Raw genomic sequence first — 24,103 nt, 5'->3', positions numbered from 1 at the left:
AGGATGGGTCTCATGAATTTCGAATTGATGAATACGACTCGCGTTGCCTGGGTAGGGTTGGTAGACGTCAGTGGTGCATGCTTCCTAGTGGATAATGGTAGTCCCACTTTATAGTTATTTCCATTATTACTGTGTCAAAGTTGTCACGACCACTCGATCTATTACAATATCGTGAAAGCAGGGCTACCAGTGTGAGGCCAGACCAATGGGCATATTTCGAAATATTTCGTCCATGGTGTCATATTGCTTCACACAAAAAGGTGGGAAGATACTTTTTTCCCCCGTTTGTACATAAATACAGAGTTGAGAGACAAGGCAACACGTAGTGTAAAACTCTTCTCCCCGTAGCATACAAATGGTAATCACATTTTCGCAACGGAAATGTAAGATTCTGTCCGCATAACAACAGTAATGATACACTGCCAGTGTAGTGTAGTGGTTGTGGTGTTGAACACTCCCTCCTTATCTTGACGACCCCCCCCCTTTTCCCCCAGCCCCCACCGCCTGATAACACCGAAGAGATGGGAGCGCATGTGTCACATTCTTTATCAGCTTCTTTGGGAAGTGTAGCTTATGATACATTGTGTATATACATCGGCTGAGCGTTTCACAACCTCGCACTCTTAACGGAATCGTTCGTTATGCATAACAGTTGTCAGGAATAGGTTGTGGTTGTTTGGGAAGGCAAGATGGATGCGTCCTTGCACATCTCCTGTTCTGCAGAATTCCTCTTAATGTTTACAAAATAGTGAGCGAAGAACAAGTGTGCTTACGTAGTCCCCATGCCTCGCTGACTGGCCAGGTTAACCTGGGGAAGGCTGCGGTGAAGTAGGCAGAACGCGTTGCTGGCGAAATAAAGTGTTGGTAAGATTTTGCATTTCGAAATGACGATGTATTTCACCGTCAGCTTGACCAGGTCGACCCCAGACGTCTTGCTGTGCGGCAGTCGCTGGGGAGTGCTAGAGCCATTGTCCCCCCTCCCAGGAAGGTTAATTGGAACCTCGGGGTTTCATTTAGGGGTTCTCAGCCCCATGGGAGGTTTTAGATTAGCTCTTGGCGGTAGGTGTGAGGTTGGTGGGCGACGATGTTGAAGCCCCGTGGGGTTCCAACCTCCCAGTCTCCTCTTGACGACAAGGGCGACTGCTGCTGCCCACTCCAACTTGGTGGACTCTCGGTGGTTTGAGTTCGATGATGATCATTCTCTCTCTCTCTCTCTCTCTCTCTCTCTCTCTCTCTCTCTCTCTCTCTCTCTCTCTCTCTCTCTCTCTCTCTCTCTCCATAGAGCAGTATATTCAGTTGTCGAATGTGCGTATGGGTTTGTTTTGGGTTGGCTGATGATGAAGAAAGGAGTTGGTGTTTTTTCCCTCCTGAGGCCATCCTGTTCGAGGAGTGAGAGGTCACGGTGGACGCCCCCCCGCCTCCCCCCCCTCCTCGGTCATCGACTGTTGGCCCAGGTCATGGTAGGGGGAGGGGGGAGGGGGAGGTCACTGAATGGAAGGGGTCGAGTGGTAGGAGAACGTCATTGGGTGATAGCGGAGGAAAGAATGGTCTCATGCTGGTGAAGAGATGGGAGAGGCATCGAATACTCCAGATTTCGTTGGTGTCTGATAAGATATATTTTTTTATTATCTTATCAGCGATGGCAGTGTCAGAGATTATGTCTCGTGTTGTAACAGATTAAGGATATTTTTTTATTATCTTATCAGCGATGGCAGTGTCAGAGATTATGTCTCGTGTTGTAACAGATTAAGGATATTTTTTTATAATCTTATCAGCGATGGCAGTGTCAGAGATTATGTCTCGTGTTGTAACAGATTAAGGATATTTTTTTATAATCTTATCAGCGATGGCAGTGTCAGAGATTATGTCTCGTGTTGTAACAGATTAAGGATATTTTTTTATAATCTTATCAGCGATGGCAGTGTCAGAGATTATGTCTCGTGTTGTAACAGATTAAGGATATTTTTTATAATCTTATCAGCGATGGCAGTGTCAGAGATTATGTCTCGTGTTGTAACAGATTAAGGATATTTTTTATAATCTTATCAGCGATGGCAGTGTCAGAGATTATGTCTCGTGTTGTAACAGATTAAGGATATTTTTTATAATCTTATCAGCGATGGCAGTGTCAGAGATTATGTCTCGTGTTGTAACAGATTAAGGAGTGATTCTCCTTCGACAGGTAATGTGTTTTCGGTGGTTTGTCACCCCCGTAGGATGGCTGATGCACCAGCCTGGTGGTGTCTGCTTTCCGCATAGCTTGCTTGCTCTGGTTTCGCTCCCTGCGTCGTGTCGTAATGGGACCAGGATGACGTAACGCCTAGGAATAAAGAAACTAATACGGTGTTTACATAGAGGGCGACGGGAAGTAAGGCGAGAGTATTGTGAGTCCACGTGAGGCAGAAGGATGGAGGGGAGGCGAGTGCTCCAATGTTGTGTGTGTGTGTGTGGGTGTGGGTGTGTGTGTGTGAGGGACTAGTGTGTGGAGAAGAATCTACTTTAGCCACACAGCCGTGGTCACCACCAGGGCTTTGTGGGTGTTGCTACACCGATGTGTGGTAGAGCACCTACGGTTAGCGCTACACCGGTGTGTGGTAGAGCACCTGTTATTGCTACAGCGATGTGTGGTAGAGCACCTGTTATTGCTACACCGATGTGTGGTAGAGCACCTGCTGTAGCTACACAGGTGTGTCGAGGAACATCTGCTCTAGCCACACGGCCGTGATCGCCACCACATGTGTTTGCAGATAATTACATGGTCCAGTGTTCCCGCCACCTGCCACGTTCCTCCTCGCTTCATAAAACAGGTTTATCATGGTTTCAAGCTCTTATAAACCACCATAAGGAGAAGAGTCTGCAGTGGTTTACTTCTGGGGTTTAAAGGTCAGAGGGTTAGGTTACCCATACCTGACGATGGCTGTCCTTCTCCCCATCCCTCTCGGGTTAGCTAGGGTCTAGATGTGATGGTGAGGGACTTCCCACCGATCATATGCTCTTCCCATCTCTTTGGTGGTGTACTATCATGCTTCCTCAGTGCCGCGCTGCCTGCCCTGCCTCGCCCGTGACGACGTGGGAGCCGTGTGTACCCGAGCGGCAGGACGGTAGTGGCTCCAGGCGCGAACCCCACCGCGTCTCCCGTGGAGGCAGCGATAAGCTTGTCTATTTCGATAGGGCGGCGCCCAAGGTGTCGTCTGCTGCGTGGGAGGTGTCGCCGCTTCTCCTCCAGCGTCTCGGGTCTTGTGGGACTCGAGGGATGGGGGATCTAGGCACTGTAGACCATGTAAAGTATCACAACTGTAACATGTAACGTAGATCTAGTAAGGTCAGGTCATCTGGTCTAGACTGGGGCAGGTGTATGTAATGTTGACAGGAGTCCGTAATGAGCTAACTTGCCTCTATATCATGAGGGAGACTGGCGATCTGATCTCTGCCATAACCCGCTAGGAACTGGTAGTGAAGTGGAGGTGAATCATTGATAACTGACTAACGTAAATGCGCTTCACATATGATGATGTATGGTGTTGATGTCTGAGGACATCACAGGAAGCTACATGAAGACACAACTGGTCGTTTTGTGGTAAGTGGGTGACACTGATCATTACGAAGCCAGCTGTGTGGCGGTGGTGGAGGAAGCGCGTGCTGGGTGACACACGGGGCCACAGCTGGTCTCTACCCAGAACTCGTCATGAGGAGCGCCATCTGGCCACATTCTCTCTCATGACCAGTGTTGTGGTGATACCGTTGTGAGAGCCCTCATTACGGCGCCCACCACACTGTACGGGTCACTTACGGTGTATGTGTTTGTGTGGTTAGTATTAGTGGTTGACCCTTATGGGTTAGGTCAGAGGTTGGGTCATCATCGTAATCAAGGGTTTTGCCATAATGCATTCGCTGGTTGTACCGTTGTGGTCAGTGGTCGTACCGTCGTGGTCGAGGGTCGTACCGTCGTGGTCGAGGTTTGCACCGTTGTGGTCGAGGGTCGTATAGTCGTGCTCGAGGGTCGCACAGTCGTGCTCGAGGGTCGTACAGTCGTGCTCGAGGGTCGTACAGTCGTGCTCGAGGGTCGTACCGTCGTGGTCAGCGGTCGTACCGTCGTGCTCAGTGGTCGTGTCTCTTCTCTCGAGGGAAGCACCGTCGTGGTTAAGGGTCGTAACACCCAGCTCAAAGAGGCCAGGAGTGAAGCCGTACACGAGGCGCAACGTTAAGACGCAGGAGTCGGCAGGAAGTGGACTAGACTGAGCTGGATTTGTGTATTTCAAGGTCACAGTCTTCCCCCACCTCTCCCTCTGGCTCACCGTTTGAACGGGAGAGAATGCCTCTTTCACTTGGATCTATTCTTTGGTTATCTTTTAAAATGTAATGTAAACCACAGTTCCCTGTCCACAACCAGGCACCACAGAACTTCCGGTGGTTTCCCCAAACTGCTTCATATGCCCTGGTTCACTCCACTGAGATCACGTCGCCCCCTGTATACCACATCACTCGAGTTCTCCCTATCCCGTGGACATCTTTCACCCTCCAGCATATTTAAGCGCCAGGCACTCAAAATCTTTTCCACTCCATCCTTCCACCACCAGTTTGGTTTCCCTGTTTTCCTTGTTCCCTCCACTTCTGACACATATATCCCTTGTCAACCTTTCCATATGCCCAAACCATTTCAGCACACCCTCCATCTCTCTCTCTCTCTCTCTCTCTCTCTCTCTCTCTCTCTCTCTCTCTCTCTCTCTCTCTCTCTCTCTCTCTCTCTCTCTCTCACTCTGTGTGTGTGTGTGTGTGTGTGTGTGTGTGTTTGTGTATTTACGCACACTTACTGAGAGACTGAGGGGTAAATGTCATGGTACTGGCTGTCATTAAGTTTAATTCGTTTAGTCAGCCACTGTAACGAAATAATGACCATCTCCGGGAAACTGTCTTGATGTATAGGAAGACCAGGTGACGTCACGGACCCTAGTGTGTCATGGTGACTTCCTCAGGCGCGGGGGGGCGGGGGGGGGGTGGGTGCATGTGTCCTCAGCCAGCACGTTAGAATTCGCCGAGGGTTGCCTGGGACGTGGGCCATCATGTTGTAAGGGGCGTCAGGTTGTTTGAGGTTGCAGAACAGGTACCTCGTGATCAGGCCAGGGGTAAGATGGGAGGGTGCTTGATCTGTGTAAGGAAGCAAGAGTGTAACCTGTGGCTCTGTGTTGCCTGCTGGCGTGACCTGCACTGTGGTGCGCACACGGCAGGTGTAGAGCAAAACGCTTGCTCGCAAGACGTCGGCACAGGAGGGTGATGGTAGTGGGCCCAGGGTGGTACCTGGTGGGTGGGTGGGCCATTGTGAGTTGTAGGGTTCATCAATGTTGACATTCTCTCTCTCTCTCTCTCTCTCTCTCTCTCTCTCTCTCTCTCTCTCTCTCTCTCTCTCTCTCTCTCTCTCTTCTCTCTCACACACACACACCATAGATTTTGTCTCTATATGACTAGAGAGAAAAATATTTTGTGTCAACGTTATATGGTGCACGACATGGAAAAGGACACAGGATAAATATTTAACCATTTACCAGAGCCGTTGGTGTGTGTGGTGGCTACGTGGGCCAGCGGGTCGCGACTTCCAGTAGTTTGGTCGACCAACGTTTCCCACAGCAGCTGTGGGGGTAGAAGAACTCCAAAGTCTACGCCAGTTAGTGTGGAAAGTCATCATTGGTGTGGCTTCAGTAAGACCTGGCTGGCATTACACTGTACATACAGCGCTGCTCAGTACAATGTTGGATGAATTCATATTATTTCGTAAGTGGACACAATAATGACGCAGTTATTACCGACCGTCGGATTATTTTTACGAATGTGAATGAAGAGAATTGGTGAGGGGCGGTAGGTGATGATGGGGGTGTTCAGATGGGTGAAGTGTTTGAATCAAGGAGACACAGATAAGATGTGTCATTTAGATAATCGAGAGAAATCTTGCAGCTATCCTTCTACGCGCCATGACATTTTATCTTAAAATAAAAAAAGGAATGACTAATTTGGAAAGGAAGTGTGAGAGGTGTCCAATATATTGACAGATATAAAGGAAAGACAATGGCAAGTTTTGACTGCAGGAGCGATGTGTTTATATGTGATGTTGCTTGGGTTTACATAGTAATCCCCTGAGGCCGGTCACACTTGAGGACGACCTTTCGGCCTTTTGGGAGTATGATGGCGTGGCCTTTGACCCTTAAGGGTCAGGTCAAAGGCCAGGCTGTTGTACCCGAGGGTCGTTCCGTCGAAGCTCGAGGAGTGCAGTAAGTTTTAGTACAAGAGATAAAAGAATGATAACACGTAGTTATGGGTTGTGGAGACGTACGATAATGATTACACGTACATATGGGTTGTGGAGACGTACGATAATGATGACACGTAGTTATGGGTTGTGGAGACGTACGATAATGATTACACGTAGTTATGGGTTGTGGAGACGTACGGTAATGATAACACGTAGCTATGGATTGTGGAGACATAATGATAACGCCTAGTTATGGGTTGTGGAGACATTGTGTTGAACGATTTTACAGGAGAAATAGGGAGAAATCTTTGTTCGTAAAACATGTTGGATTTTCACTAGAGTTAAACTTGAGGTGTGTGTGTGTGTGTGTGGTTGTCCATGTTCCCTCAGTGTTTCCCCGGCCGGCTGGAGAAACTGCTGTGTTGGTGGGCTCTGTACATGCACACTTGACCTGACCTGACCCCACTTGACCCGTCTTTGTGCGGCTGACCCGAACCTCACCGTATGTGACCCCCAGCATACCACAGTGACCTGTCTGATATGTCAGTCTAGCCCGCCTCAGTGTAACACGTACCACAGAAATAGTTTCCACCCGGGTGGTGCAAGATCCGTGTTGTATTCTGGTGTTGCTGGGCTACGTCCATATGTTCTGGTGGTGGTGGGCTACGTCCATGTTATGTTCTGGTGTTGCTGGGCTACGTCCATGTTATGTTCTGGTGGTGCTGGGCTACGTCTATGTTATGTTCTGGTGTTGCTGGGCTACGTCCATGTTATGTTCTGGTGTTGCTGGGCTACGTCCGTGTTGTGTTTTGGTGGTGCTGGGCTAGGTCGGTGTTGTGTTCTGGTGGTGCTGGGCTAGGTCGGTGTTGTGTTCTGGTGGTGCTGGGCTAGGTCGGTGTTGTGTTCTGGTGGTGCTGGGATACACCCATGTTGTGTTCTGGTGGTGCTGGGCTAGGTCGGTGTTGTGTTCTGGTGGTGCTGGGCTAGGTCGGTGTTGTGTTCTGGTGGTGCTGGGCTAGGTCGGTGTTGTGTTCTGGTGGTGCTATAGAGGGCTGGAAAGTCGGGCTGTGCATGGTAAGCACCTTCAGCGTCAGCCTCATGCCCTGCCGTACAGTGATCCCCAGGTGTGTGTAGTTTGACCCAGAGTTCTTTCTGACGACGTTCTCCGTCGTGGATCTCATTACCGTCCCCTTCTGTGGCCCTGAACTCCAGCCACTACAGGAATGAGCGTGCAGGGGCTTCGCGCACCCTACCATGTGAACACCGCTCATTTCGACGGTGTGGGTACTCGGTACTTAGTCGAGATAATAACTTACAAAACCTATTGCCCTCCCATTTTCGATCCTTAGAATACATCTGAATATCTTTTGCAAGATTCGATTATTGTACTCATTGATTCTAGTGTATACAGTGTCGGACCTTGTCTATCGGTCTGTCGTTTCCCCTCCCGTACATTTTCAGAGACGATGTAACACATTCATTTATGTACTTTGTCATCTATGACCTTGATTACCGTCTGCAGACGCCTGGTCTTGGAACTAGGAAGTTTTCTGAGGGATTCTAGGTCCATGTTTTGGATCCAAAGGGTCTTGACATTGATGAGGCAAGGCATTGACGAGGAGCTGCTGGAAGCAGCCACCTGATCGTGCGTTCTGAGCATCCAGCCCGCCTAGAAATCTCACGTGTGTCCACATTGTCTTGCTTCCACGCGAGAATTCGTACTTTCTCGTTTCTTAGAAAGGTAAGGACCCAGCAGAGAAAAGAAATACAGCGACCAGAAGCGAAATTGCCAAAATGACGTGGCAGCCTGGAAGAGCAAAGAAAGAACATCTCTCCTTTAAGATAGCTTGAGGCACACTGAGGCGGGTTGCTGCTTCTCACACCATTAGAAACAAGTCTCAGCGACCAAATGTACGACGATTTCACCTTGAGAGCGCCATATGCTTGTACCCACAATGAACCTCAGGCGTAAATCGCCTTTCAAAATATATAGAGGTGGACAGTGTTGTTTGCAGACATTGTGGTAGATTTATCTTCGTTTTGATAAAACTCGTCATTGAAATAGCTGTCAAAGCTTTGTCTTGTAATCCTTCTTGGACACTATATTATTGACGTCGTTGATTTTCAGTGGGGTAAGGAAGGGCTAGGGAATTTTGCCCAGGTGTTGAATGCACGTGTTCCCAGAGCAGCTGGTGCAGGTGTGAGGCCGTCGCTGTGCACTGCTGTACTGGGGTTAGGTCGGGAGGGGCATGCGGTGGGCGAGGGGAGGAGGAATGCTCTTCCTCATTCTTCTAGGCAGAGTTCAGTCGAAGACAGGTCACGTCATATCTCTCTCTCTCTCTCTCTCTCTCTCTCTCTCTCTCTCTCTCTCTCTCTCTCTCTCTCTCTCTCTCTCTCTCTCTCTCTCTCTCTCCGGAGCTTCAGCGCTGAGCCTTTCTCCTCGCGCCGGTCTTCCTCCCTCACTTTCTCTCTCCTACACACATTGCCTCGCCTCATGCCTAGAAGTGTGTGCTTGCATGCTCTCTCTCTCTCCTCCTCCTCCTTGGTCCGCGCAGTCAGCGCTCGAAAGGTCTCCACATCCCACGGACGTTCCCTGGTCGTGGGCCACACCATGGAAATCTGACTTTTGTATATTACCTTGTCTCACCCGATAGACGAATATTTTCTTTTATTTACCCAACAGTGGCGACCACAGTGTGTATACCAGCACTCGTGAGCTCGTGAAATATATATATATATATATATATATATATATATATATATATATATATATATATATATATATATATATATATATATATATAATTTTTTTTTTTTTTTTTATACTTTGTCGCTGTCTCCCGCGTTTGCGAGGTAGCGCAAGGAAACAGACGAAAGAAATGGCCCAACCCCCCCCATACACATGTACATACACACGTCCACACACGCAAATATACATACCTACACAGCTTTCCATGGTTTACCCCGGACGCTTCACATGCCTTGATTCAATCCACTGACAGCACGTCAACCCCTGTATACCACATCGCTCCAATTCACTCTATTCCTTGCCCTCCTTTCACCCTCCTGCATGTTCAGGCCCCGATCACACAAAATCCTTTTCACTCCATCTTTCCACCTCCAATTTGGTCTCCCTCTTCTCGTTCCCTCCACCTCCGACACATATATCCTCTTGGTCAATCTTTCCTCACTCATTCTCTCCATGTGCCCAAACCATTTCAAAACACCCTCTTCTGCTCTCTCAACCACGCTCTTTTTATTTCCACACATCTCTCTTACCCTTACGTTACTTACTCGATCAAACCACCTCACACCACACATTGTCCTCAAACATCTCATTTCCAGCACATCCATCCTCCTGCGCACAACTCTATCCATAGCCCACGCCTCGCAACCATACAACATTGTTGGAACTACTATTCCTTCAAACATACCCATTTTTGCTTTCCGGGATAATGTTCTCGACTTCCACACATTTTTCAAGGCTCCCAAAATTTTCGCCCCCTCCCCCACCCTATGATCCACTTCCGCTTCCATGGTTCCATCCGCTGACAGATCCACTCCCAGATATCTAAAACACTTCACTTCCTCCAGTTTTTCTCCATTCAAACTCACCTCCCAATTGACTTGACCCTCAACCCTACTGTACCTAATAACCTTGCTCTTATTCACATTTACTCTTAACTTTCTTCTTCCACACACTTTACCAAACTCCGTCACCAGCTTCTGCAGTTTCTCACATGAATCCGCCACCAGCGCTGTATCATCAGCGAACAACAACTGACTCACTTCCCAAGCTCTCTCATCCCCAACAGACTTCATACTTGCCCCTCTTTCCAAGACTCTTGCATTTACCTCCCTAACAACCCCATCCATAAACAAATTAAACAACCATGGAGACATCACACACCCCTGCCGCAAACCTACATTCACTGAGAACCAATCACTTTCCTCTCTTCCTACACGTACACATGCCTTACATCCTCGATAAAAACTTTTCACTGCTTCTAACAACTTGCCTCCCACACCATATATTCTTAATACCTTCCACAGAGCATCTCTATCAACTCTATCATATGCCTTCTCCAGATCCATAAATGCTACATACAAATCCATTTGCTTTTCTAAGTATTTCTCGCATACATTCTTCAAAGCAAACACCTGATCCACACATCCTCTACCACTTCTGAAACCACACTGCTCTTCCCCAATCTGATGCTCTGTACATGCCTTCACCCTCTCAATCAATACTCTCCCATATAATTTACCAGGAATACTCAACAAACTTATACCTCTGTAATTTGAGCACTCACTCTTATCCCCTTTGCCTTTGTACAATGGCACTATGCACGCATTCCGCCAATCGTCAGGCACCTCACCATGAGTCATACATACATTAAATAACCTTACCAACCAGTCAACAATACAGTCACCCCCTTTTCTTATAAATTCCACTGCAATACCATTCAAACCTGCTGCCTTGCCGGCTTTCATCTTCCGCAAAGCTTTTACTACCTCCTCTCTGTTTACCAAATCATTTTCCCTAACCCTCTCACTTTGCACACCACCTCGACCCAAACACCCTATATCTGCCACTCTGTCATCAGACACATTCAACAAACCTTCAAAATACTCATTCCATCTCCTTCTCACATCACCACTACTTGTTATCACCTCCCCATTTACGCCCTTCACTGAAGTACCCATTTGCTCCCTTGTCTTACGCACCCTATTTACCTCCTTCCAGAACATCTTTTTATTCTCCCTAAAATTTATATTAATTTTCCAAAAGAAGGAACAGAGAAGGGGGCCAGATGAGGATATTCCCCCAAAGGCCCAGTCCTCTGTTCTTAACGCTACCTCGATAATGCGGGAAATGGCAGATAGTTTGAAAAAATATATATATATATATATATATATATATATATATATATATATATATATATATATATAATCAGTTGTGTATGGATGTGTATGTGAGCAGTGATGTGTTCACATGCATGTGAGTAATCTTACATATGCCTGTAGGTCTGCAGTGTTGAGTACACATGTGTGGGAGCAATGTTGTCCACACGTGTGTGATTGGTGGGGTGTGTTCTTGCTGGTGCCTTCCTGTGTGGCGCCTCTGTCGACTGTCAGGGTCGGCAACCCCCCCTCCTCCTTGTTTATTTACCTTCAGACACAGTGTGCCACCAGTAGTTGGGTGGCCAGGAGACGTGTTCGCTAGACCTCATCATCAGGTGGACTCGCACCATTCGTGATCGTCTTCCTCGCACCTCTGACCAAACATTTCTCTCGCCTTGCTATCAGTACCCGTGTTGTTGAAGTCGTTGACGTTGGTGAGGGATATCTTTCCTGACCCGTTATCGTGGTAGGGGAGGGTGGTGATGCGTCCCCTGCACGGTACAGAAATGATGAGTATATTTTTAAGCAGTCATCCCTGGAATTCTTCTTCTGGGTCAAGTCGTTTTCTGAGCGTGTGTTATCTTGAGGCAGTTGTACAGGAGGGAAATAACAGAGAACAGCGGGTTCTTGTGTTGGTGGTGACCCGTGAGATGATCTTGGACGCAGCTGAGTCACCTGTGCACACCTGGCATGGCCACCTGCTTATCTGCGTTCAAGAGAAGAGGAAAAAGTGGAGACAAAATCAGTGAATTTGACGCGTCTCATGTGTTCCCGCAGTGTATATAAGAGTATATATATTTCCTTGTGTGTGTGTGTGTGTGTGTGTGTGTGTGTGTAAGATTTCATCCATACGACGGTTGAATTGTTAGAGGAAAAGCAGTGTAGAGTTGGAAGTTTGATTGGCTGTTACCGTGTCACAAATGTGGCGCCAACCCCTCGTTTTTTGTGGGTCGTGCCAGCGTAGGGTTACGGGGGGGGGGGGTTAACTAGCATAATGTCTCCCTCCCTCCACGTCTGGAGCGTCACTGCGCGTGGAATGCGTCTTGTGTCGACGGTTAACACGACGGGTTTGAGTCTCCTGTTGCTGGTAAAGTTTTTATTTGCTCGGCCAGAGGCAGTGGCCGGCGTCATCATCGCTCTGCATCACCCGGTAGCGTCAGCCATGACGTACTGGTGTCTACATTCTTCCAAGTTGTAACGAGTCTGCTTTTACCCTCGTTGACCTCCCTGGGTACGACCCTCGAGCATGATAGTACGACCCTCGAGCACGACAGTACGACCCTCGAGCATGACAGTATGACCCTCGAACACGACGCTACGACCCTGGTTTATGTGACCGACTCTCTCTCTCTCTCTCTCTCTCTCTCTCTCTCTCTCTCTCTCTCTCTCTCTCTCTCTCTCTCTCTCTCTCTCCGACTTGGTTGAGGATTTTCGCCCTTTCCTTCTCTCTCTCTCCTCTGCTCCTCGCCTTCGCACCCCATTTCTCCACCCATCATAGTTCCATCATCCCGTGGTCGGCATCCTTGACACACACACGTTACCGTACAACGCTGGTGTTTACCTCCACAGTCATCATCAGTCTTGACTGTGGTGTAGACGGCCAGCGTGGCTGTGGCTGGCTGGCTCTTGTGTTGCCCAGCGATGGGGTGAGATGCGTCCTCACCTTCCATGTTCCTCGTCATTGTTTTCTCAGCTCTTCTTCCTTTCTTGGTATTTTGTTTATCTGTCACCGTGTTTGTCTTGCTTGTTGGGTCTCGCTCCCCCTCGCCCCTTCCTTGCGTTCCTCCTCCTCCTCCTCCTCCGCCCCTTCCTTGCGTTCCTCCTCCTCCTCCTCCGCCCCTTCCTTGCGTTCCTCCTCCTCCTCTTCCTCCGCCCCTTCCTAGCGTTCCTCCTCCTCCTCCTCCGCCGCTTCCTAGCGTTCCTCCTCCTCTTCCTCCGCCCCTTCCTAGCGTTCCTCCTCCTCCTCCTCCTCCTCCTCCTCCTCCACCCCTTCCTAGCGTTCCTCCTCCTCCTCCTCCGCCCCTTCCTAGCGTTCCTCCTCCTCTTCCTCCGCCCCTTCCTAGCGTTCCTCTTCCTCTTCCTCCGCCCCTTCCTAGCGTTCCTCCTTTTCCTCCACCCCTTCCTAGCGTTCCTCCTTTTCCTCCACCCCTTCCTAGCGTTCCTCCTTTTCCTCCACCCCTTCCTAGCGTTCTTCCTCATCCTCCGCCCCTTCCTAGCGTTCCTCCTCCTCCTCCTCCCCTTCCTAGCGTTCCTCCTCCTCTTCCTCCGCCCCTTCCTAGCGTTCCTCCTCATCCTCCACCCCTTCCTAGCGTTCCTCCTCATCCTCCGCCCCTTCCTAGCGTTTTTCTTCCCCCCTCCACCCGGCCCCTTTTTAGCGTTCCTCCTTCGCCTGGCCCCCTTCCTAGTGTTCAGCCTCCTCCCCTGCCCCTGCTTCCCTGCCGTATGGGGTTAGGGCGCCGCTGGGAAGCGTCACCCCCGGAATATACTATATCTCATTGAATTATGTCTTGTTGTGGCAGCCTCTTGTAAAACACTTACATTAGGTATGTGTCATACGTTCTCTCTCTCTCTCTCTCTCTCTCTCTCTCTCTCTCTCTCTCTCTCTCTCTCTCTCTCTCCATACCATGACCCCCCCCCCCCTTCCACCGGAATGGGGTGAGGTCATCGTCAGGAGTGACGCACTTCTTGAACAGCTCTGGCGCCGGGGGCTGCTTGACCGACCTCACTCCTTCTGCCACCACGGGACAGACAGACGGGCGGGCACCTCGTGCTGGGGTCGTGACCTGACTGGTGCCGTAGGGCGGGTTCGGGCGTGACCTGAGGGCTGCTGTCGGGCGGGTCTCTCCCCCCCCCCCCCCCACAGTCCCTCTGCTTGGGGCGTGACCTGACTTAGGGCCCCCCACAACCTCCACCTCCTCTGGAGCTGTGATCTGGTGGTACATGGGGAAACTCTCCCTCTGTTGTGGGTATTGGTCTCTCCTGCTGGAGTCCTGAGTTGTCAAGGCGCTCTCTCTCTCTCTCTCTCTCTCTCTCTCTCTCTCTCTCTCTCTCTCTCTCTCTCTCTCTCTCTCTCTCTCTCTCTGCTGCTCGGGTGGGGCCGAGGCTGACCTATGGACCCTGGTCGCTGGGTTGAATGGGTCGACGAGGGACGGACCAGCCGAGTTGGTCGACTCGTTATCGTGAATTAATGGACTCTGATGGTGGTGGTAAGGGCGGGTGATGGTGTCAGCTTACATGGGATGGAGACGTGGCGGCAGCATGATGGATGGTAGGGATGGAGAGATGATGTTGATGGTAAACTTTTTCTTTCTCCTTCTTGTTATTTGACACGTACGAACATTTATAGTCCATCTCGGATTTCACTGCTCAGGATGATGGTGTACTGTGTGATGGCATCTAACATAGACATCTCAAATTAAACCTTAAGTGTTTTGTTATTGTCACTCTGTACCAGCTTGGGGTAATTCCAGCACGACTCCTCTTCCTTGGCCTATTGTTGCCTCACCACCGGCGTGTTGAACGCGACTGGACGGTGCATCTTGCCCAAAGAGTAGGTCAGGCACAGCCATGAGTACTGGAGGAGTTCGCCCTGGGTTGGTTTAAGGATTTTCACACCTCATTAATGACTTCCTCATTTCATGGATGACTCCATTAACTTCACTAATGATTCCTAGACTTCATTCATGTTTCCCAGACCTTATTGATGACCTCCCGACCTCATTATTGAATTCCAGATATCATTGATGACTCCCGTACCTCATTGATGACTCCCGTACCTCATTGATCTCCCGTACCTCATTGATGACTCTCGTACCTCATTGATGACTCCCGTACCTCATTGATGACTCTGGTACCTCATTGATGACTCTTGTACCTCATTGATGACTCCCGTACCTCATTGATGACTCCCGTACCTCATTATAGATTCCCAGATATCATAGATGATTCCCAGGCCTTGTTGATGACTCCCATACACCATTCATGAGTCCCAAACGTCACTGATGACTCTCAGTCCTTATTGATAACGCCACCACCTCATTGTGAGGCATATTAGGTCCTCATGTCAGCTGTTTGCTCTGTGCACGACACACCCCACCGTGCATCACCAAGCCAAGGCAGACCATGTCACCAGCCAGTCATGTACAGTTAGGAGGACCAGTAATGAGTAACACATTTGCCCTCACCACACGCCCAGCAACGCTGCTGTTGGCAACAAGAGCGCCCGCGCTACCAGACTCTCCTTGTCTTTAGCAGGATTTTCTTTGAGGAGCTAATTAGGAGCGTGATGAGTTGCTACTTCAGCACGACCTAATGACCCCTAAGCACGTATGGCAACGACGCTAGGGCACGATGGGGTACGATGGCCCGGCCTTTGAGCTGATCCCATACCCAAGGGTCGAAGCATCGTCTTCAAAGGTCGTACCATCATGCTTGAGGATCTCTCATCCTCGGTGGTCTTAACCTCCGTGCTCTTTTGTCTTCCTTGTGCTCGAGTCGTGCTCAGGGGTCGTACCGTCGTGCTCAGGGGTCGTACCATCGCGTTCAAGGGTCGTACCATCGCGTTCAAGGGTCGTACCATCGCGCTCAAGGGTCGTACCATCGCGCTCAAGGGTCGTACCGTCGTGCTCAGGGGTCGTGCCATCGTGCTCACGGGTTGTACCATCGCACTCAAGGGTCGTACCATCGTGCTCAGGGGTCGTACCATCGTGCTCAAGGATTTGATAGCCAACTTGACCCAGTGGGCCACCGCCACAGTGATGGTTCACTTTCCTTCTTTTTTTTAGATTGGGAAAGTATTTACGAATTTTGAAGGAAGTGAAAAACCTGTCTTTTAACATGTCACCATAACTGTTTAATTCATTTCTGGATAGGGTGGTAAGGGAGATAAATGTAAGGGTCTTGGAGAGATGGGTGAGCATCCAGTTCGTATGGGGTGAGGGCACCTGAGAAGTACTTCATATGCTGTTTGCCGATGAAAAAGCACTGATGGCAGATTCAAGTGAGAAACTGCAGAAGTTGGTGTGTGTTTGGGAGAATATGTAAAAGGAGTAAACTAAGAGTACTTGTGTTTAAAAGCAAAGTTATTTGACAGCTTTGGCAGTGTAGAGAGACAGTTTAGTTAGTGTGAGTTTGAATGGAAAAACATGGAAGAAGTGATGTGTTATAGATATCCGGCACTGGATATGGCAGCGACGGGAACCATGGAAGCAGAGGTTCTGGGAGAATTGAAGAATGTTCGGAAAGGGAAGTCATCATCTGGGAGGACAAAAATGGGCATGTTTGAAGGTATAGCAATCCTAACAATGCTGTACGGATGTGAGGCTTGGGCTACAAATGGCAACAAACAGAGTAGAGTGCACGTGTTGGAAATTAAATGTCTGGGGACAATGTGTAGTGTGAGTAGGGTTCATCAAACAAGTAACGATGGGTTAGGAGAGAGTTGGCTTATTCTGTGCCCTCGTCATGAACTGGTCTACGTCATACCCGACAAGCTACTGCGTCATATGATTACTGTGTGGCCGTTGGCAACTCAAAGTTAAGGCCGTTGTAACGTCTGTGTCTTTCCTTACACCGCATAACTCAGGAACTCTTTACCTTCTCATATCCTCCCTCACAACTGACTACAACCTGACTCATGTTAGGAGACATGTTTCCCTTCTTCCTCCAGAAATTTAAAGATATTTTCCTCCTTATCTATCCTGCTTTTTAAGCACTAATATTTTCCTCTTTCCTTTTTATTTCTCCATCACTGAATTTAACTGCGAGTCGTATTTCATTTGAGCCCTGGCCTCGATGTAGACCTGGGTCCGTGACTGGAACTTCTGACATGAGGAAACAAGAATTAAACGGGTTCCCCAACTGTACACATCACCAGTCAGGTCTGTTGCAACAGATGTGGGCTGGAGAAGTGGATGGTTTGGGGAGCCACCTCACCCACTGTGAGGACCATCCGTGACCTCACGCGTGAAGGTGTGACAAGCGTCAGCTGGTGTGAGTGTGTGGTGGCGAAGACCTCGCCCCCTCTCCACAGCTCAGCTCACGTCTTCCATATTGATACGAGATAAACAGACCGGAACGAAGAGATAGATTGCCTGGGGAAACACACATGACAAATGAACCACAGTGTAATTAGATCACTTGATTATCTCTGGCCATTTGTTAGGCTAATAATGACTGGTGTAGACGGGAACATACTCGTTTGGTCGTGCTAATATTATGATGAGGGCTTCTTTCTTCCTCCCCACATCTCTCATGTACACTGCTCCCATATTTCTGCTATGTATCTAACTTTCAGTATTGTATTCCTGTATCTTGGGTGTGTATTTGTCTCCCTCGGTCATGTTCCTGTAAGATATTCGAATAGAATTCAACTTCATCCCGACGAAAGTGCAGTTCTTGTGTGCCGAAGAACGTGGATTAGTGTGGGGTTTTGAAGTACTTTTGTGGCAAATGTTGGAGTGTCTTTGTGTGGTGGACTTGGAGATTCCTGGAGTGTGTGAGTGTCAGTCTTTGTGTGGTGGACTTGGAGATTCCTGGAGTGTGTGAGTGTCAGTCTTTGTGTGGTGGACTTGCGAGAGTCGGGCGTGTGGTAGGGTTCCTGGTGAAAGCTGTGCCACTGTAAACAATGGCTTCTCCTGCTTGTGTGACGCCCGACCCTCCCTGATCGGTCGGACGGTCCCGCCCACCCACCCACCCAGCCAATATCAGCATCACCGTCTTCCACTGGAACGGAGAGAGAAAGTACGTAGCTTCCTTAATGATGATAAGAATTAACATTTCCAGCGTGTCAGTGAGTGACTCGTGGAAACTTTCACACGGTTTGAGTACACTGTTGTCTTAGGGGAAATGTTTCCTCTTGGTCCCACAGTCGGGTTATATTGGCGTATTGTCTTGTGGTCTGTCGTATATTTACATATACCACAGATGGTATGCCGATATAACAATAAAAGGTAAATTTCCACGTTTCGTATGGAGATTATTGGTGCAGTATATTGTCAATAGTGAGTGCGTGTATTTGGATATTAACAATCGTACTGAGTATGTTCGTCGACGCCTGTGTGTGATACCTACAAACTCCTATACACCTGTAAATGCAGTGACGCTACGATACAACAAGCTTGTCATATGGGTGTCCTGTGTATGATTTTGCTAGCTTCTGAGGTAATGTAAATGCAACAGTAATATTTACTTTAGCTGTGGATCTAACAACCCAGGTTTGTAAGTATATATATATATATATATATATATATATATATATATATATATATATATATATATATATATCATACAAACCTCCAACGTATATTCTATGAAGGTGCGCATTCATATGCACTTTGTTCGTGTATATATATACACTAGCCTAAACCAGGTACCTGTATTATCGACTAACCCTTAAGGGAGGATGAACAGCTGGGTTGAGTGTGGACCGACTGCCTCAACCAGGATTCGAACATTTGCGCTCAGCCCTGGGCGACCCGTGAATGTGAATACGATTCTCTCATGATATCCAGCGCCGCCCATACTGAACGTGTTGTGCGGAGGGTTCGTCTTGCCGTGGGTAAAGCAGGTGGATTTTGGCGCATTGATGCTTGAAGCAGCCTTCATTACGACACGCACCCTCCATCCCTCGATGCGGTACCAACGCACTCGGTACCCACCCACTGTGAGTGCTGTAGTGTCTGCGAGGTGATGACAGGTGGAAGTAAGGTAACTCGGTGTAGTGACTGACAAAGATGACTTGTGCTTATCATGCTTGTCCCTGAACTATATATTCTGTGCTGTGACCACAAGAAGCTGGTCGCATTGTACGCCAGTAGACTGGTGGCCACTGGTTCCCTCGCCCCGCAGAATACCCCGGCGTCATTATGTAGTGTAGGGTCGTGGTGCCTGATGCATCCTCAGCCACTGCCCAGGGAGGTGTGTCGGCATGACGGCACTGTGTACAGCCGGTCGTCGTGATGCCCAGGTCACCCCGGGTCGGTTCCCTGAGGTTCATCGAGGCTGCTCGAGGACCCGGTGAAACAGAGGAAATGTAGGAAACGGGAGTTTTGGGGGATTACGACCGGGTGAAAGTAACCAGTTCGGAAGACGCCCCGCATTCCTGGTTTCTGAGTGATGCGTTACGTTGCAGGTGTCTCGATATCTGTTGTGAAAAGTGGGCACCTGACGTGGTTAGTGGGAGGCTGAGAGCAGAGGAACACCTTGATCAGTGGGTGACAGTGTCAAGGAACTCCCCAGGTCAGTGGGAGTTGGAGAGAACAGGAACTTTGAGATCAGTAAACGACGACGATGATGGGTGTGTGAGGGTGGTGAATGAGAGGCATGTGGGCGGGCGGAGGCCTGCCTCTGGGCAGCCACCAGTAGCCTCCTCCTCCTCCTCCTCCTCCTCTTCCACCTCCTCTTCCTCCTCCTCGTGCCTCACGCCTTACGGGCAGGAGCCTCTCACACCATGAGCACCGGGAACCTCTCCGTGGTTGGGACGAGTCCCACGCCCGCAGCTCCCGGTGCCCTGGCCAAGCTGTCGGGGCTGCACGAGTGGCTGTCACTGGAGAACCGCCGGGTGAAGCAGTGGTGGTCCGCGCGCTCGGGCACAGACCTCCACAAGATATACATGACCCAGCTCCAGGACACTGATGGTGAGCTCTACACTCAGCTACTTCTCTAGGTCATACTCCAACCTAAGCCCACCTCAGGTGCTTCCTTGGGTCCTCCCCCAGCGTCGGCTCACCTCGACCCTTTAACAAAAGTCCGTCTTAGGTGTTTTTTTTTTTTCATGTCCTCCTCCAGCTTGATCCTGCCTCACGTACATCTCAAGGTCCTCCTCCAGTGTATGGTAAGTAGCAGGAGGGTCGGGATGCATGCCCCGGGCCTCCTCCAGTTTTCATTGTGTGTTGATGTGATGGATGGCAGGGTGAGACAGCGACCCCTTGCCTCACTACCGCCGCCGGATGTTGGTGACGGTTCCAGATGCACCCGCCCTCTTCCCCCTCCTCCTCCTCCTACTGTTGCTCCGGCGACCATCCTTCTCTCTCTCCCTCCCTCCCTCCCTCCCTCCCTCTCACACACGGGCCTCACACCTCATCACATGACGTCTCATCACATGACACAAGCTTCCCATCGCCTCATTCCTCATAACGTCTCAAGCATCACTACGACCCTATCATCTTTGCCTCCCTCATTACATACACTTCCCCTCACGTTCCTCTCCATTTGAACTCCTTTCTCACACACTCTTGACGCCCCTTGAATCCCGTGCCTCACACACACACACACACACACACACACACACACACACACACACACACACACACACACACTCACACACCACTGCTTCATTCATCCTCCTCGGATCTGTACTCACACTTGGGCCTCCTCACTTCGTTATTGACCTCATCTCCACAACTTTCTCTCATCCCAGTCGTCCTTCTGTGCCTCCCTCATCACTACCCCCTGCGCGACCACCCACCAGCACCTCACACCTTCCTTCGTTCCCCTCCCCCACAACCTACGCCCCTATTTTCCAGTCCATTCCTCTCCCGCCTCGTGTAATCGTTCCCACTAGAGTTGTCGCTCTCCTCACGTGAGGTGTGGGGTGTGTGGCGCCAGACGCTGCAGCCGCTGGACGTGCTTTGAGCTACTATCTTGTAGATATATACATATTTATGACGACTTAAGGAGTGTGCCATGTATAGAAAGTAGAGAACGTGTGAGAATGACACACGAGAAGCTATAAAAGTTTTAGGTGTGATAGATATGAAGTTCATAGAAAGTACAGAATAATGTGAAGGGAGAGATAATTGGATGTACATCAAGAGGTTGTAGTGTTTAAGGTCTGTAGAAACCAGAACACGTAAAAAGATAGTGTAGATTGGTTAAGTAATGTTTTCACGAAGCTTGTTTATGTTAAGACCATGGTTGTGAAGGGACGATGTTAAAAGTGCTTTGACAGTCATGTTTTGGAGATGGGTCTCAGATGTAGTGGCGTGAGGGAGGGAGGGAGATGTTGGTGTTTGGAGATGGGTCTCAGATGTAGCGGCGTGAGGGAGGGAGGGAGATGTTGGTGTTTGGAGATGGGTCTCAGATGTAGCGGCGTGAGGGAGGGAGGGAGATGTTGGTGTTTGGAGATGGGTCTCAGATGTAGCGGCGTGAGGGAGGGAGGGAGATGTTGGTGTTTGGAGATGGGTCTCAGATGTAGCGGCGTGAGGGAGGGAGATGTTGGGGCTGGTGTGTTCGTGAGGACACTGGAGACTGTGAGTAAACTTGAGGCTTGGTGAGGACACTGCTGATGTGATGAGAATGTATGTGATAGACTTTGAGGATTATGTGTGACCCTGAGGCTTGGTGAGTACAGTGTTGGTGGTGCTGGTGTGGTGACGATGTGTGTGTGTGTGTGTGTGTGAAAGATGATAACACTTGTGAGGATGAGACAGCATGAGGTGTGACGACATGACCCAGGCCAGGCAAAGGAGCACAACCCGACACGAGGGCCTTAAAAGGTGTTGCGGGTCGTGCGCTGCGTAACCAGATGTGAGCGACGTCGGGCTGGTGATGGCCGGCCGTAATGGTGACGTTGGGCTGGTGATGATTGTGGTGATGTGGACTGGTGAGGCAAGTGGCGCTGGGGAGAGCAAGACGTGCAGTGTGAATGTGAGACGATTTAATCGGGTGTTGAGCAGCGGATGGGGAACCCCTTCGTGGACCACATCTCATCTCCCAGCTTTCTCAAGCAGATTAGAAAGTTATGAGGTAGATACTTATCATTTCTCTAGTAAAGCAGGACTTTGGACAGGTTCGGTTGCGTAGAGGATGTGTGCAGTATTTCCGAATGAATGAGAGGCAGTGGGGAGCCCACGTGGATGATCGGAGTAGCGTGAAGTAACGCCGGGAGTGTATCCAGCTGCGGGTGTGTGTGTGTGTGTCCAGCTTTTAATGTGGCCAACACAGAGGACACCACCAGACCTGTAACAATACAGGCCTGGTGGTGTCCCCTGTGCTGAGTTATGATGACCTTGACACCATTGCGTACACTACCAGCTCATCGCATCAAGACCACCTGATTACATTTACATACTTATATCCTGGGATACATAAGATTGAGGTCGTGATCTGGTGTTGTTAAATGACGAGATGACGGTAGTGGCCTTCTTCCACACACACACACACACACACACACACACACACACACACACACACACACACACACACACACACACACTACGTTATAGGAGTGATGACCCTGTACAGTCAGCACACTACGCCCATCACTGAAGCATTACTGCATAATGTGTGGGTTGTGGAGTGGGGAGAGGCGTCAGCCGCCACCAGGAGCCAGGCCGCTAGTGACCATGTGCTGGATCATGTGGAGGATGGCGGGACCTGAGTGCAGGTGCATCCTGGTGCCGGTGGTGTGCTGCAGGTTCCTGGCTCTGTGGAAGGACGGTATGGTAGGAGGCGTTCTTACATTGATGGTCTCATGTAGTGGTGAGTCATAATGACTTGATTGACTTGACTTGTTTGTGAGAGAGGCACTCCTGAGTGCATCTTTGTGTGTGTGTGTGTGTCTGTCTGTGTATGTGTGTGTGTGTGTGTGTGTGTGTATGTGTGTGTGTCTAGGGAGAGAGTATGTAAGTTCATTATACACTTGTATGTATATTTAGCACGAGCTCTTGGTCTTTGTTCATTGATGGATGAACGTTTTATAGCTAATAAATTTTTCGTCATTGCATTTTTTTTGTTTTTTTCTCTGTCGTCACAATGTAAGCACGGATACCCAGGCGGCACTGTGGGTGTAGAATAGTGTATCACACCCCTGCCCTCTGGTGTGTTGCTGAGGACATACAAAGTGTCCTTCCCCCCAAAAAAAAAGAAAAAAAAAATCATTCTTGTTTAAGATCCTAAAGCAACAAGGAAAGTATCATCACCAAGAAGGCCAGTTTAACTGGGATTTATCTGTAGACTCGGGCATGTCTCGCATCATTAGCTGTGATCAGTTTAATTCAGTAGTCAGGATCTCGGGCCACATGACCCGGCACAGCTGTAGGGATGCGCCCGACATGCCCATCACCAGTAGTGAGGTCTGTGTCCTCAAACATCTCTTGGTTTGTTGTGGTCGTCTGGCTCCTTCGGCGCGTCATCCACGTCTTGTGTGTTTACGAAGCCTCAGAGGTTCTTAAGACTGCATGGTTGGGGGGGTTGATCGAGGGTAGGAACGCGCCACATTGGGGTCCCTGCCCGACCAATCCAAAGATGTGGTTTCCTTTCAACGTGTTCTTCGTGTTTTCCTGGAAAGTGTTGAGGTAATCCATCCAGCTGAAGGATAGCGAACGCTCTGTAACAAGCTGGGGGAATGTGTCCTCAAGTTGCAGAACACGAAACATCTTGTTTGACATCTTCTGGTGTTGAATGAGTCGTCAGAGCTGCAGCCCAGAACTTGATTTTTTTCCTTAATGATGGGAGATATGTTCACTTTTTACGAGTAAATGTTAATGAATCTTGTAATGAATTGAATGATATTACCCCTGAAATATTATGTTAAATAATAAAAGATATGTTTAGCCATTTTTTTTAGTGGTGCGTCTTGTGTGTGTGTGTGTGTGTGCTTCGTATAGTCCAAGTCAGGCCACAGTGTGGGGTGATGCAAGACCAGCATCTGGTTCTCCCGCTTCTGTTTCCACCGCAGGCCTGGTGCCACCCTCCCTCCATCCCCTGGGGAGTTCTATTGTCTGGCTCCCACCCGTGTTATTCTCCCCACTCTCCTCCCCTCCCTCCCCCATGGCCTTATTTACCGCATCTTATTGTTGTTGATGAATGATGCAAGGAGGCCATGGAGGAGGAGGAACTGGTGGATCCCTTAGCTGAAGCAAGAGATACGACGAAGCAAGGGTCACGTGAAGTAAGGATGGAAAGCAAGGAATATCTGGTGAAGGAAGGGTTATATGAAATAAGAATGACATGGTT

At 49.3% G+C, this 24,103-nt stretch overlaps 1 protein-coding gene across 14 annotated transcripts in view; it reads left to right on the top strand.

The window, feature by feature from the left end:
* LOC139765261 (SLIT-ROBO Rho GTPase-activating protein 1-like) overlaps positions 1-24,103 on the top strand; it is a 753,718-nt gene that overhangs the window by 561,965 nt on the left and 167,650 nt on the right. For 2 of the 14 annotated variants that reach the window (XM_071692610.1, XM_071692605.1), the window contains exon 2: positions 19,278-19,782. The exons of the other annotated variants lie outside the window; for them this stretch is intronic. In XM_071692610.1, coding sequence (XP_071548711.1) covers positions 19,596-19,782 — 187 coding nt within the window. In that variant the 5' untranslated portion in view covers positions 19,278-19,595. The remainder of the gene's footprint in view (positions 1-19,277; positions 19,783-24,103) is intronic. 14 annotated transcript variants of the gene reach the window in all.

This window comes from Panulirus ornatus, chromosome 53 (genome assembly GCF_036320965.1).
Source record: "Panulirus ornatus isolate Po-2019 chromosome 53, ASM3632096v1, whole genome shotgun sequence".
NCBI lineage: Eukaryota > Metazoa > Arthropoda > Malacostraca > Decapoda > Palinuridae > Panulirus > Panulirus ornatus.
Note: the sequence above shows the minus strand (reverse complement) of the source record. Positions and strands in the feature narration are given on the sequence as shown.